The sequence below is a fragment of the Canis lupus genome, chromosome 23 (assembly GCF_011100685.1).
Source record: "Canis lupus familiaris isolate Mischka breed German Shepherd chromosome 23, alternate assembly UU_Cfam_GSD_1.0, whole genome shotgun sequence".
Lineage (NCBI taxonomy): Eukaryota > Metazoa > Chordata > Mammalia > Carnivora > Canidae > Canis > Canis lupus.
Window position 1 is genome coordinate 18,685,407 of NC_049244.1, and position 14,260 is coordinate 18,699,666.

At 43.5% G+C, this 14,260-nt stretch overlaps 1 protein-coding gene across 4 annotated transcripts in view; it reads right to left on the reverse strand.

The window, feature by feature from the left end:
* The window catches only part of RARB (retinoic acid receptor beta), a 510,890-nt gene that overhangs the window by 140,281 nt on the left and 356,349 nt on the right, over positions 1-14,260 (reverse strand). For all 4 annotated transcript variants that reach the window (XM_038570687.1, XM_038570691.1, XM_038570688.1 and 1 more), the window contains one exon: positions 403-551. In XM_038570687.1, coding sequence (XP_038426615.1) covers positions 403-551 — 149 coding nt within the window. The remainder of the gene's footprint in view (positions 1-402; positions 552-14,260) is intronic.

Genomic DNA, 14,260 nt, shown 5'->3' on the forward strand with positions numbered 1-14,260 from the left:
GGCTGAGGAAACAGCCAGAAGATAAATCCCAATTTCAACCTTGGATTCTCAGCAAGTTGATTTAGTGGATTGTCAGTCATATTTAAAAATAAAATAAAACTACAAAGACAGCAGACGGCACGTTTTAAAGAGAAACAGGATGATGCTTTTCAGGACTCCTTCAAAAAGCTCTTGTTACCTGCAAAGAACTGTTATGTTATTTTAAGGGCCCCAGAACATTTGGCCCCAATCAGTCATTTGCAGAAGTTAAGGAATTTTTAACTCATGAGATATAAGGAAGAAATTAAACCATCAAGTCCAGCTGAGACCATCACACCAGAGGTGGCATTACAGGTGGCAAAGCAACCTGCTTCTGGAGCTGAGCAGGTGACCCCCACAGGACACAGGAGCGTGGATACTCACCTTACAGCCCTCACAGGCGCTGACCCCATAGTGGTACCCCGATGATTTGTCCTGGCAGACGAAGCAGGGTTTGTACACACGAGGGGGAGGAAGTGGAGACGGAGGGCTTGGGACCAGTTCCTCGGAGCTGGTGCTCTGTGTTTCAATCGCTGTGGTGTAGACGGGGTGGGGAGTAAGGGGAAGGAGAGAAAAGAGAAAATGTGTCATTTCTTTTTCACCAGCGGAATCATAGGTCTCTGCTCCCAATCCAGCAAGAACACCAGCAAGGATAGGCCCACAGAAACAGTCGTCATTGTAGGCACAGCAGTGGGGATATGGACATCGACGTGGTGCTCTGTAGTTCACAGAGCAAGCCCATTCACCTCTCTTCTTCACAGCGTACCTCAGCACTGTGAGGGAGATAATTTTAGGACCCTGCTGCCCTCGAGAGAAACAAACTCAGAGGAGTGCCAAGACTCCTCCGACATGAACAGGCCCAGTGGTAGAGCCAAGACACAAAGTCAGATCTTCACACTGCAAACCCCAAGCTCTTTCTGCTCTTCTGTTTCCCCTAGCTTCTGAATCATGTAGTCTCTGAAAGGACTTCTTTGACCCTGTTGCTCACTCAACCAAAAGTAAATTTCCTAGGACAAATCAAGAAAATGCCATAGCAGCCATGTGACAAGCATATGAGGAGGGCCTGTAGCATGCAGCCATGACGGATCTCCACTAATAACAGCACCCGGAAGACCTCTGCTACTACGCCAGGACTGCTCCTTGGACCAGCAGCACAGCATCACCTCAGAGAGTATCAGCAAACATAGCATCAGGACCAGCCCAGGCCGAGGGAATCAGAATCTGCATTTTAACAAAACTCTCAGATTGCCAAATATACAATTAATGTTTGAGAAGCATATGCTGATGACGGCAGAGTCACACTGCTCTTTGTCCTAGATTTAAAAATATAGTATTCCCCATTTCGTTTTTCTAAACACCCAAATAGGAATACATAAAATTTAAGACCCAATGGCTCTCCCATCCCTTCTCTTCAGATTTACGTTCCAAGTCAAAGCAAGACCTGGCCCTTCTCCAACCACAGGCAAAAATGCAAATAAAGTTTGAAGGTAATGGAGAAGGGAGGGTGTGACTCAAAGTCATCAAATAATGTTCCAGAATATTCCAATCTCCAAATTTCTCTACAATATACAGGATAGTCCCCACATTATAAGATTTCCAGTTGTTCCATTACTCACAATCTCCAGACTAGGCATTCCACTGACTTTATTGTCCTATAGACAAACCTTCAGGAAGTCAGGGCAACTCTACTCCTTACACACTCTGTGAATCCATCCTCATCTCATAATCCTGCTACCATGCTAGGCTAGCAGGCCACCATCACCTCTCACCTGAGCTACTACCACAGCCTCTTCAATGGTCTCCCTGTGTCTGTGCTTCTATCCTAGGATCCCTTCTTCAAATACATAGTCAGATAACTGTTCAAAAAGTTAAAAGCAATCCCTCTCCCTTACATGTCTAAGGCCCTCCAAGAGTCACCAGTTAGGTCAAAGTCAATCTCACTGCTGTGTTCAATAAGGCTCTTTAGGATATGGCCCCTCGCAACATCAACATCACTGAATTCAATCATTCTCATTTATCAACTTCTAAATACTTGGCTTCTATGCCAGCTCTTGGATAGGCCAAGATCTCATACCAATGTAGGCTGCTTACCATTTCCCCCACCTGGATATCCTCAGACTTCACACATCTGGTTCCGTTTCATTTCTTAAATCTTAAAGCAAATGTCACCTCCTCAGAGATGGCTTTTCTAAGTAAAATGCTCCTCCCCGCTCCTAATCACTACACATTATTTTCTGCAAAACCCTACCTAGTATCAAAGTTTAGAAAGTCTATGTACAATTTTATTTTATTTTATTTTAAAGATTTATTTTTATTTATTTATTTATGATAGACATAGAGAGAGAGAGAGGCAGAGACGCAGGCAGAGGGAGAAGCAGGCTCCATGCCGGGAGCCCGACGCGGGACTCGATCCTGGGACTCCAGGATCGCACCCTGGGCCAAAGGCAGGCGCGAAACCGCTGAGCCACCCAGCAATCCCCCTATGTACAATTTTATATTCTACCTCTGTTACCTTCCAACTATGGGTTTCATGAGGCCAAGGAACTTAACTGCATCATTTACAACTATGTTCCAGGCCAAGAAGAGATCCTGGCACCTCTTCTTAGGTGCCAGGTAGGTTATCGATAAATGGTAGATAGGCTATCGATAAATATTTGTTGAATTAATACATGAACTTTTCCCTATTCCTTATGCTTCTTCATTCTAAGTACCAAGTGCCCCTCTAATGTGTTAGGGTAACACAATTACAAATCAAAGAGCTTTCATATACTCATTTGCTTCCTTAAAAAGTTAATTATCCATTTTGGAGTAGAATCAACTATAATTACAGTATTTTCATAATTCAGAAGTATCTTGGAATGAATTCATTACAGTAATGCAGGTCTAGGAGATAAATCTATTACAGTCCTTACTGGTTAGAAGCAAGACATCCGGGACGAAGACAGTCCTTACTCTGGGTAGTTTGGCACAATTATGACAAGTATGCTACATAAAGGTTGGCATCTGAGATGTCACTAAGGCCTATCAGATCAGCTACCAAGCTGTAAATGCAAAAGCAGTCCACACACTAATCAGCTTCACTGAAAGCAAATTAGTAATAATGACATCAACAAGAAAACAGTACTTGTTAAAAGTACAGAATAATTTATCGCTCTTTGTTAAAATGTAAGAAAAACAAACATGCAGAGAATCACCCCAAACCTTCTGCTTAGAGAAAAACATTGTTATCACCTTAGCATACATCTTTCCAAACCACTTTTCTATGCAGATAAATGATTTTGGTGTGTTTGTTTACTAACGTGGATTTATAGCATAGATTTTGTTTGGGACTCTGTTTAACTTATGTCATGAGTTTATTTCTATGTCCATAAATATTTTTCCTGCAAAACAGTTTCCATTATGATGAAACTCTTTGTAGCTAATCTCAGCACATGCCTATTTAAGATAGATTCTCAGAAGCCGAATTACTAGCTCAAAAGGTATGGTTATTTAGAAATATTTTGTTAGTTTTTAATTCACATTGATAAACTGACTTCTAGAAAGGCTATGTCATTCCCAATACATCAACATAAGGAGTCCTTCCCTAAATGCCTCCCCAAACTCTTGGATTAGTTTTATTTGTATGGCTCTGCTTCCACCCAAGTGTTTCAACAACTCTGAAAGAATTGTGTCATCACCAGCATGATCAATCCTGCATTGTGTTCTCCACAGAAGCAATGTGGGGTGTGTGTGTTTTAATGTTCTACTTGCTCGTGTATTCGCTCGTGTAGAACAGCTAATCTGGCTTGTCTAGGAAAGTTGTAAATAGAATTCTGTTAGGGCTGGATTCAGCTGTCAGAGTTATGCCCTGAATTTCAAAAGTGGGTGGTAATTTCCATAAATATGTCACTTCAAATACATGTCCTAAAGGGAATCCAGCATTTCACCCTCCCAAAGAGAGGAAGCAGAACTTGGGCAATTTAATTCCCAAGAAATTTAGGGCAAAGCACACTTTTGAAAAACGGGGAGACCTTAAAAACCCCAAAACATTTTACAAGGTTTGGTAAAAGCCTTTTTCTATGGATAAGAGTTGCTTAAAACAAACAAATGAATCCAGAATGCTTTTCCTGAGCAGTTGCCATGAATGGAGAAGTTCTGTTGTAACCAACCAATAGTGATGGCTCTAGACTTTTATTAAAGCTGTGGTGAGGGACGCCTGGGTGGTTCAGTGGTTGAGCATCTGCCCTCGGCCCAGGACGTGATCCTGGTCCGGGGATGGAGTCCCACATCAGGCTCCCTGCCAGGAGTCTGCTTCTCTACCTCTCTTTGTGTGTTTCTCATGAATAAATAAAATTTTTTAAATAAAATAAAAAAATAGGGATCCCTGTGTGGCACAGCGGTTTGGTGCCTGCCTTTGGCCCAGGGCACAATCCTGGAGACCCGGGATCGAATCCCACATCAGGCTCCCGGTGCACGGAGCCTGCTTCTCCCTCTGCCTATGTCTCTGCCTCTCTCTCTCTCTCTCTCTCTCTCTCTGTGACTATCATAAATAAATAAAAATAAATAAATAAATAAAAATAAAATAAAATAAAAAAATAAAGCTGTGGTGGTTTCAGCAGTAATGTTTGTATGAACCTTTCCATATTTGTGCAGTGGATGTTCACGTGTTCAGTCATTTTTGGAGTGACCAGAGTATGCCAGGCATTGTGTTATATTCTATGGATGGTGCACGGTATAATGGGTATAATGCCTTAGCCTTGATGGTTTCGCCTGATGGATAGTAAACCAACAATGAGAATATGATACAGACAGTTCTCTAACCTGATTTTACATTAGACCCATGTAGGGAGCTTTTAAACATTTTAATGCCCAGGTTGTACCCCAAAACTATTATGCCAGAATGTCTGAGAGTGGGAGTCAGATATCGGTGTTAAAAACAAAAACAAAAAACATCCCAGGTGAGTCCAAAACGTAGCAGTTTGGGAACCACTGATAAAATACAATGACATGGAGAGCTAAAAGCCTTATTGAGCCCAGAGAAATCACAGGAGACTTCCCAGAGGAAGTGACCAGGCTGTGTTTTGAAGGATGAATGAATTCTTTCTATTGAGGTTTGTAATCTGAGTCCTACAAATGCCATAAATGAATCCCATACAAACATAAATAGAAAAGACATATATGACAAGAAATAATCATCTTCAGAAAAATTGTCCCACTGGTGGTAAAGAATTCAATACTGGTGCTATATATACACTCAAATATCCCCTCCAAATTGATAATCGATGGTCCTGTATTTCCTTTGTGTGGTCTATACCACAGAGAACAATGCAAAGCAAAAACAGAAAAGCAAATCTCTGTGGTATGGTTGAATGCCAAAGCTAGCCTTAAGCAAACTCGTCAAGACAAGTTCTAGAATTACAACCAGGATATGGCATCAGTATAAACGCACATTTGTACTTTAACGCAACCTCTGGACTTTTCAGTAAAATATACTTTGGCAAAGTTTATCAGCGATCCCCTTCCCCTCCTGTCCCTACCTCCTCCCACCCCCCACCCACCCCTTAGCAGCACCACCAATAAAGACAATGGGAAACCAGGGAGGGGGGGCAGCCTATAGCTTCCCTCTCACTAGCCATTGTTGGTATTTAAGAGAGCTACACAGTGCTTGGCCATTGATCTGTTCACTGTCATCCTGCTTAAATCAATAATCTATTAGTCCCTTTAAATTAGAGTTAGATTCATCAAATGCCCTTGAGAGGTCTCAAACATTTTGTTCCTTATTCCAGGCAAGCACAATCAGTCTATGGAATGATAAAATTTTTGCTCGAAAACTCTGCAGGCTCAGCAGACAATGTGTCCTGTATTAGCTCATTCAGCGATCTCAGGCAGGCCAAAAAAGCAGTTTTTAGACTTCCCAGGGGGAAAGAGGCTTGTGTCATTCAATAAAACAACTGCACTCCAGCCATCCTGATGTGATTTCAGTTTGGGGAAGCAGTCTTTGAGGAATAATTTGGATCTGTTTTTTTGCCTCCTGCTTTTATTTATTTCCTTGCTTACTTATTGACTTACTCAGTCTGTCTGGTGAGTGCATCCCCAGTAAGCAGCAGCCTCCAATGTGGCATCCAAACTGCTAACCAGATGGGCTGCCTTGCTTTGTCAGGGAATGGCCAAGACACAGGAACTTCTGCTCCTCGAGTGAGATGGATGCTTGGCTCCGTGGGTCCCTGCCCAGAGCAGAGTCAGCACCAGGGGTGCTGAGGGGGCTTCTCTGGGCTGCACACATGCAAAAGGAGAGAGTGAGCTGAACTCAAACCTGCACTGACAGAAGCTTCTAGCCCCTATTTGAGACCTTTCCATCCCCGCAATGTAAAGATGGCTGTCACTGGGGAAACAAAGCTAGAATCACCTTCCTTCTGGAAAAAATTCATTACAGGTCTTGTTTGCCTTTAAATTATTGTTCCTTGTGATCCCTGGGTGGCTCAGCGGTTTGGCACCTGCCTTCAGATCACGGCATGATCCTGGAGTCCCGGGATCGAGTCCCACATCGGGCTCCCTGCATGGAGCCTGCTTCTTCCTCTACCTGTGTCTCTGCCTCTCTCTCTCTGTGTCTCTCAAATAAATAAAATCTTTTTAAAAGAATGAATGAATATTCCTCAAAGTGTGATCCAGATCAGCAACCAGCAACAGCATTCCTGGGCGGGGGGAGGCATTTGCTTTAAATTAGTGACTTTCAGACTCTCTAGGTAAAGGACCGTTTCTAACTCCCTCGCCCCAGCCCCTTGGGGGGTGACAAAATCCAATAAAAACACGTCCCTAGGAGAAAAAAAAAAAAAAACATATGCACACAAAGTGAATTTTTGGAAAAAGGGAATAAAGAATAAGATGCTTGAAACGCAAGCGACACCTTAAAGGAAAAGGAAAGCCGGACTCGACATAAAACTACTCTGTCAAGCTGCTGTAGAAGTTTCTAACCCGGGCTGTCCGGCCGCTATGCCTCCCTTCCTGGGAGCAGGTGGCACGGAGGAGACCCACTCTGAGGGCCTTCGACTCCAGGGCTCGGCAGACAAAACAAAAACAAAGTAAAGGGAATCTCCACCGACTGAGCCGGCGTGAATGCACAATACCAGCGCTCCCAAGTGACTGCCCCAACCCTGGGAGTGAATTCATGCCCCCAAAGAAAAGAAAACCAAAAAAAAAAAAAAAAAAGAAAAGAATTAACGCTGTTGCCTGTTTAAAAGGACTTGGCACTTGCGAACCTAACTCACCTGAGAAAACACAGTATAAATGTCCTTGTTGTTACAACACACCTGAGTGTCATTTAAACACACAGAAAGTCTCCAACAATAGCTCCCTTCACGATTCCTAACATGCTTGGCATTTTTCTAAAGGTTAGATTAAGTAGCAGATAACATTTTTAAGAGAGAGCACAGTATACTATTTTTTTTTCCCCTTTGTGAGAACTAATTTAGTGCTGCCTAAACCATGTTGACAGATTTCAGGATTTTATGTGGGGCCTGATTAGCAGCAGGCAGGCATCAAACGTTATGAGAGCCCTGCCTCTTTACTAGAACCTTCGGATGATTAAGACAGTATTTTAATGCACTCTCTGGGCAGCTGAACCTTAAAAGAAAAAGGAGTTGTAAAGCAAAAGGCATTTCCTGCATGGCCCCGGGGGAATTTTGAGCCCAGAGCTCCGGGACCCGGTGGGAGGGAGTAATTTCAGCTAATTAAGGGAGAATAGCAAAGTGTTGCATTTGGTCAAAACATTCAGTGGGGCTTCATTTTTGTTGGCACCAAAGAGAGCCGGTCTGGATTTTTTCCCCCTTTTTCTGTGGATTCACTGCAGGATTGCAGGGCCCACAGCTCACATACATTAGGGAGAAAGTCAAAGGAAACGCCAAAGTTCAACTAAAGTACAAGTAATTAGAACCAGATTCTCCGCTGCCTGCGTGTGCGCATGCGCGTGCGAGCGCGGGTGTAGACGTTTTATTAAAATATAATCTGCACGCCTCGACACGGTAGAATGGGGGAGGGGGAAAAAAAGCTCCTCCAAACTGTCGCTCATTTAATTTTCCTGTCGCCTCCTCCTGGCGGTGGCGGGGGCTGGGGGGGGGGGGGGGGGGCGAGGTCAGCTTTTGATCGTCTTTCAGTAGAAGCGGTTTGTTTCCACACGCATGGGATTTGCAAATCTGTGAATCGCATTGTGAAGTTAGGTAACTGCCAAACAAGAAAACCTTTGCTTTCCAATGGTCTCGCCTCACTCTGCTGCTGGCTTTGTTATTATTAAGCAGCTCCAAGATTAGTCCTGGGTTTGGGGCTGGCAAAGGGGCGGGGGGGAGAAGGAAAACATCAACGCGGGGCTCTGGCAGTCTTGACTCAGTAACCTGCCCGTGACCCTGAGGAGTGTGTGTTTGCCCGGGTCACCCGGGATCCTGGCCGAGGGCTGGAGCTGGGTTATGAGAATCCCTGCTATTCTGACCACACATGCAACAGGTGCTGAACACAGGCAGGGGACAAAAGCAGGGGCGGGGTGGGGGGGTGGGGAAGGGGGGTTGGGGGAGACTTTGATTTTGGAGTCCTTATAGAAAAGCCTTGCTTTTCAAAGTTTTGTCCCGGGACCAGCAGTATCGGCATCACCTGGCAACTGGTTAAAAGGCAGGCTCTCAGCTCCACCTGCGATAGGCCTGCCGGATCAAAACAGGCATCTCAAAACAAAACAAAACAAAAAAATTTTAATTAAAAAAAAATTCCTATGCGTGTGAACATTTGAGACACCGTGACATGATAATGTCTTATTACTGCTCTAATCTTCCGAGAATCCCAGTTTGCTGAGTCAATTTGGCGTGGAAACTCTGTCAGCTTCCCCCTTGCACAGGTCCTTACTAAATACCCCACCTTGTTAAGTACTTAATACATTGAGAACTTCAGGCGGAGTGTTTATGCTCACCAGAAGCCAGAAGCCTTCCTTCTCTCCCACAGAATCCTGGCAGTGGACTGTAGTTGGCAGCGGGTTCAAAGTTGCACAGGAAGAGCCTGAACTAATAGTATCTGCTATTTACTGAGCACTTACTAGGTGCCAGGGGCGGTGCTAGTTGCTTAATACCTATTAACACATCTGACTCCTCCCCAAAACCAGGGGAAGGGAAGGGACCAGGAACTCCGCACTTTAGGATTAGGAATTTAAAAAAACACCACTCTCAGCCTTTACAAAAGAGGCGGAAATGGCTTAATATCTATCGCTATTACTTTATGAAGATCCACAGCTTTTAACCTTCTCATTTATTTTCTTTGCTAGAAACGTCACTGGATCTGGTCTGGTCAGGCCTATTGACTAAAATTGAGACCTGCAGGATGTGTACCCCCCTTTCTTTTAAGTCATGGTGATAATTTTCCAAACACTGATCTGATTCCAGACATGGCTAAATTCGACAAGATACTTTGGGCTTTAAAATGAGTGAGAGAGAGAGAGAGAGAGGCTCAGCATCCACTAATCACTCTATATTATAGCTACACCTGCCTGGGCTCACGGCCAGCAGTAGAAATTACTCCTGGGACTGACTTTTACCATGGGAAGTGCTGTCATATTTTCATAAGGGACCATGACACGTTCAACACCTACCTTTCATTTTGATAATATGCTTTCTTGCTTCAAGGAACATAGTCGAAAATTATCTCATAGGTTGTTTTGGGTGACGTTTTTAACAGACGATGCTTTATATCACTATTTTCTAGGACATACTAAGATAGCTTATGACAGGGTTCAAATAAATTCTCCCTTAAAATCACTTAACGGGCCGACACATCTAACTACTTATTAATGATCTGAACTGAGAGGCATCAGAAATGGAACTGCATTAACTGAGCAAATGCTGGAACCAGTCTCGGGAGTCATGTATAGATGAAGCTAATTGCATTGCAATATTAAGGTCCCCCTGAAGAGTTTATCTCAACACCAAATGATTCAGTTCAATATTCTACTTCTAATCAGGATTCCCATAATTTCTAAAAAAGCAATTATTGCACTAATAAATGACATTCTATTATCTGTTCAAATTTCCTGCACATAAAGTTGATTAAAACTGTAGCACTAAAATATATATCATCTCACATACAAAATTCTTTGCTTATGTATTGCTAATATATACTAAAAACCACGGTGATATCAGCCTAACAGAAGAGTTATGAAGGGATAGTTTTTGGAATACTGTATTTAAAGGAGAGGGTAATGAAATTATGCTGTATCACATGGGGATTCTTGCTATATCCCAAGAGCTGAGAAAGCTCAAGTTTGGTGGTGACACCAAAATTGAGCCCAAACTACCTTTCTCAACAAAATGATGATCTGCTTACTTGGCTTGTAAGTTGGCTGCAAAGAAGGTTTTTGGTTTTGTTTTATTTTTATAGGTACACACTCATGAGTGGTGTCAAAATAACTTTGAAACCCACATAATCCTCACGGGGTGGGTTTTCTTGGGTCCTAAGAAGAACTACAACACAGAAGCCTGCAGAAAACTGTGCGTAGGAAGTGATGGGAAGGGCATGGGCTTCCTGCCAGATGAACCTGGATTTGGGTCCCTCTTTAGGCACTTACTAATTTAATGGCCATACAGTTTTCTCTATTTTCTCTACTTTTCTGAGTCCAGTTTCCCTTTCATGAAAATGCAGATAATCTTAAAATTCTTGTGGGTGAAAGGGAGACAATATTTGCAACTTCCCTGGCACACAATAAGTGGTTAATGAGTGACAGCCAACCCTTACCTCCATCACCCTCCCCCAACATTTCCCTTCTCTTTCTTAACCCAAGGAGTGGTTCTTAACCAACATTGATTTTGCCCCCCAAGAGATATTTTGCAATCTCTGGAGACATTGTGGCTGTCATGATTGGAGGCTGCTACTGGCAGCTAGTGAGTGGGCTGAGGCCAGGGAAGCTTCTAAACATCCCACAATGCACAAGACAGCCCTGCACCCTCCCTCTCCCCCAAATGAATTATCTGGCCCAAATTACAAGGAGTGCTGAGGCTGAAAACCTCAATCTAGGGTAAGGATGGTACTTGTGGGGAGACTTTAGGACAAAGCTGTGGAACAGCAAAGAAGATGATTTCCTGCAGCGCCAGAGAAGTGGGCCCAGCATCCTAGCCGACAGAAGGCCTATACTAGGTTCCTAACCCTGTCACATACCAGCAGTCACTTTAGTTTCCAGAGCCTCAGGTTCCCGAATCTGAAACGTGGAGATGGCAAGCATACTTACTACATGGCAGGGCTAACACTTTGTGAACTCTATACAAATACATGAAAATAACAGTCAGAACTTCATTATTAGGGTATTTAGGGAAAGGTGGATAAGTCCTATCTGAATATGACTAATATTGTTACCTGAGAAGATGACAGAAACATCTCTAGAGTCTAGTCAAATAGTAACATAACAATATTAATAGCTAACATTTATAGAGCATGTACTGTGACCTAGCCTCCAGCCCCCATTCTGTTCTAAGAACGTTCCATATAGTAACCGGCTTGATCCCCATAATGACCCTAGGAAATAAGCAGTCTTAGTATTTTGTCTTTACGGGCAAGAAACTGGGGGCACAGTGGTTACGTAACTGTTTAAGGCCACACAGATGGGAACCCATGGGCAGGGATGGGGATGCAAATGGTCTGGGGTTCATGAGAAGGAGTGTGACCATGGTGTTGGCAGAAAATAATGACGCCCCTACGACCACATGGAACTTCTCCAGCAAGAGGCTGACATATTCCCTGCCAGCAAGTTTGAGAATATACAGACTACATCTAAGATACACACACACACACACACACACACACACACACACACACACACAGTTATCCCAGCATAAAGACTAAAAGTAAAACTGGAAAATAAAAAAGAAACTACGCATAGAGAAATAATGCCCTCTTTTCTTTCCAGTCAGAGCAATAAAGTAGGAAAGTCCCCCAGAAGCAAACACAGGAATTAGAAGGCGCATACACACCCACACACACCCACAAACCCCTCCCACATCTTCCCTGCCCTGCCGAGAAACCAACCCCCAGCAGGCAGAATGGCAGCAGCTAAAACCAAGGTTGCAGAGGCCTTTGGCGGTGCTCCAAGGGCGTGTGACTACACACTGTCGGGAGCAGTCACTCAGGCCAAATGTGACCTGCACAACTGCCAGCTTTGGGGGCCAGGGGTGGGGGGTGGGGGGCAGCTCTGGAAGCCCCACCCTGAGCTGGTTTTTCCCCCTCTCTTGCCAGTGGGCCATATATACTCCTCTAACCAAAGCTTAATTGGCACAAGAAATGAAGGCAACATCCAGAGTTCTAAAGTTGTGCCGTGGCTTCTGGGTCACTGTCTACAGATCTGGAATTCTCCATGTTAGGGGCTGCATTACTCTCTTCCCAGGAGGACCAGGGTGGGTCAGAGAATAACTAGAAGAAGGATGATAGAGAACATACTCCCTGCACCTTCTACTTACCTAAGAAGATTTTAACACATCAGGTCAAGAATGATGCGCTTGGGGACATTTAAAAGAATCTGAAGTTTCTATATGGAATGAGGTTTATGGAAATGCTGTAACTGTTGTGTTTCTCTTTCATAACTGATTTTTTTTTTCAATGTTTCTTGAGAAGAATGACAGCTTCAAAGTGTTTTAATTGTAGTTCTTAAAAACAAAATGGCTAACTCAAAGAAATGTTCACCAAAGTTCCCATCATGAGCAGTCCCCAAGGTCGAGTCTTTTTTGGATATTCCTTCCTTTAGGGAACTTTCCAACTTTACAGATAAGCCAAGGCATGTGGTTGGAGATGTGTCTGGGTTCAAATCCTAATTCTGCAACCTGCTGTGTGACTGTGAGCAAGTTACTTAACCTCTCTGAGTTTCAATTTCTCCTTGTATACAATGAGAGTGTACTCCTCATTGGGTCATCGTGAGCATTAAATTATAAATCACTGTAAAGTGACACAATGACAAGCACAATGCCTGTCACATAGTATGGTGCAGTTAACATCACTAAGGTATCAAGAATACACTTGTGTTGATGAATCTCAATGTCCTTTCCTTCCTTTCCTTTCTTTCTTTCTTTCTTTCTTTCTTCTTCTTTCTTTCTTTCTTTCTCCTTCTTTCTTTTTTCTTTTCTTTTCTTTTCTTTTCTTTTCTTTTCTTTTCTAGGTTTTATCTTTAAATAATCTCTACACCCGACATGGGGCTAGAACTCACAACCCTGGAGATCAAGAGCCACGCTCTACTGACTGCACCAGCCAAAGTGCCCCTACCTTCCCATCTTTCTTCTACACTACACTTTCATGTCTTGATTTGCTGACTTCACTTCCATTTTCCCATTTTCCTTGCCCAAATAGTTGTCCTTCCTCACAGAAGAGATTCTTTACAAGCTTATACCAGGAAAGCAGTTATGTGTCAGCTCTATCTCCTTATGATCTCTCTCAACTCCCTTTCTTCCTAGCCACTTGGGCATTAAGCCCTACTACAATCCTCTCTTCATGGGTTCTCCTGGCTCTTCTCCTGGCTCATCCCTTTTTTGTAAGCACAGCACCCTCAGAAACATCTTCCTTGAATACCTCCTTACATGCCACTTGGTGCTTAAAGGAGTGCCTGGCACCCAGGAGGGACTCAATTCACATTAGTTGAAAAACCGAGTGAGTGAAAGAAGAAAATCTGTGCAAAAATTCTCATACGCAGGGCACCTGGGTGGCTCAGGGTGTAATCCTGGGGTCCTGGGGTTGAGTCTTACATGGGGATCCCCACGGGGAGCTTGCTTCTCCCTCTATGTCCCTGCCTTTCTCTGTGTGCCTCTCATGAATAAATAAACACAATCTGAAAAAAAAAAATTTTCATATGCAGTATCAAACCAATGATGATTGTTGTGGCCAGTTCAGGGGAATGTGCCAACAGCACCCATTACGTGGCATCGGATGACTCGCGATGTGTTTGCTCTCACGTTACCCCCTGTGTGCTCACTTGTGACTAGAGCATGAAGAAGAGCAGGCTTTATTATCATTATCTGTGTGTTAATCTCCATTATTCACAGGAGGAAACTGAGGCCCAGAGAAGCTACAAGACTTGGTAAAGGTCACACAGGGAATGGCTCGATCTAGAATGGGCTTCCTGAATCCACGTAGGGGGTTATTATAAATGAGAAACAAAGCACTCGTTTCTATTCCGAGGCCTCTTATTAATTTGTTAATGTTTTAGGACAAGGTCAGCAAACTTTTTCTGTGAAGGGCCAGGTAGTAAATACTAGTCTTGAGGACC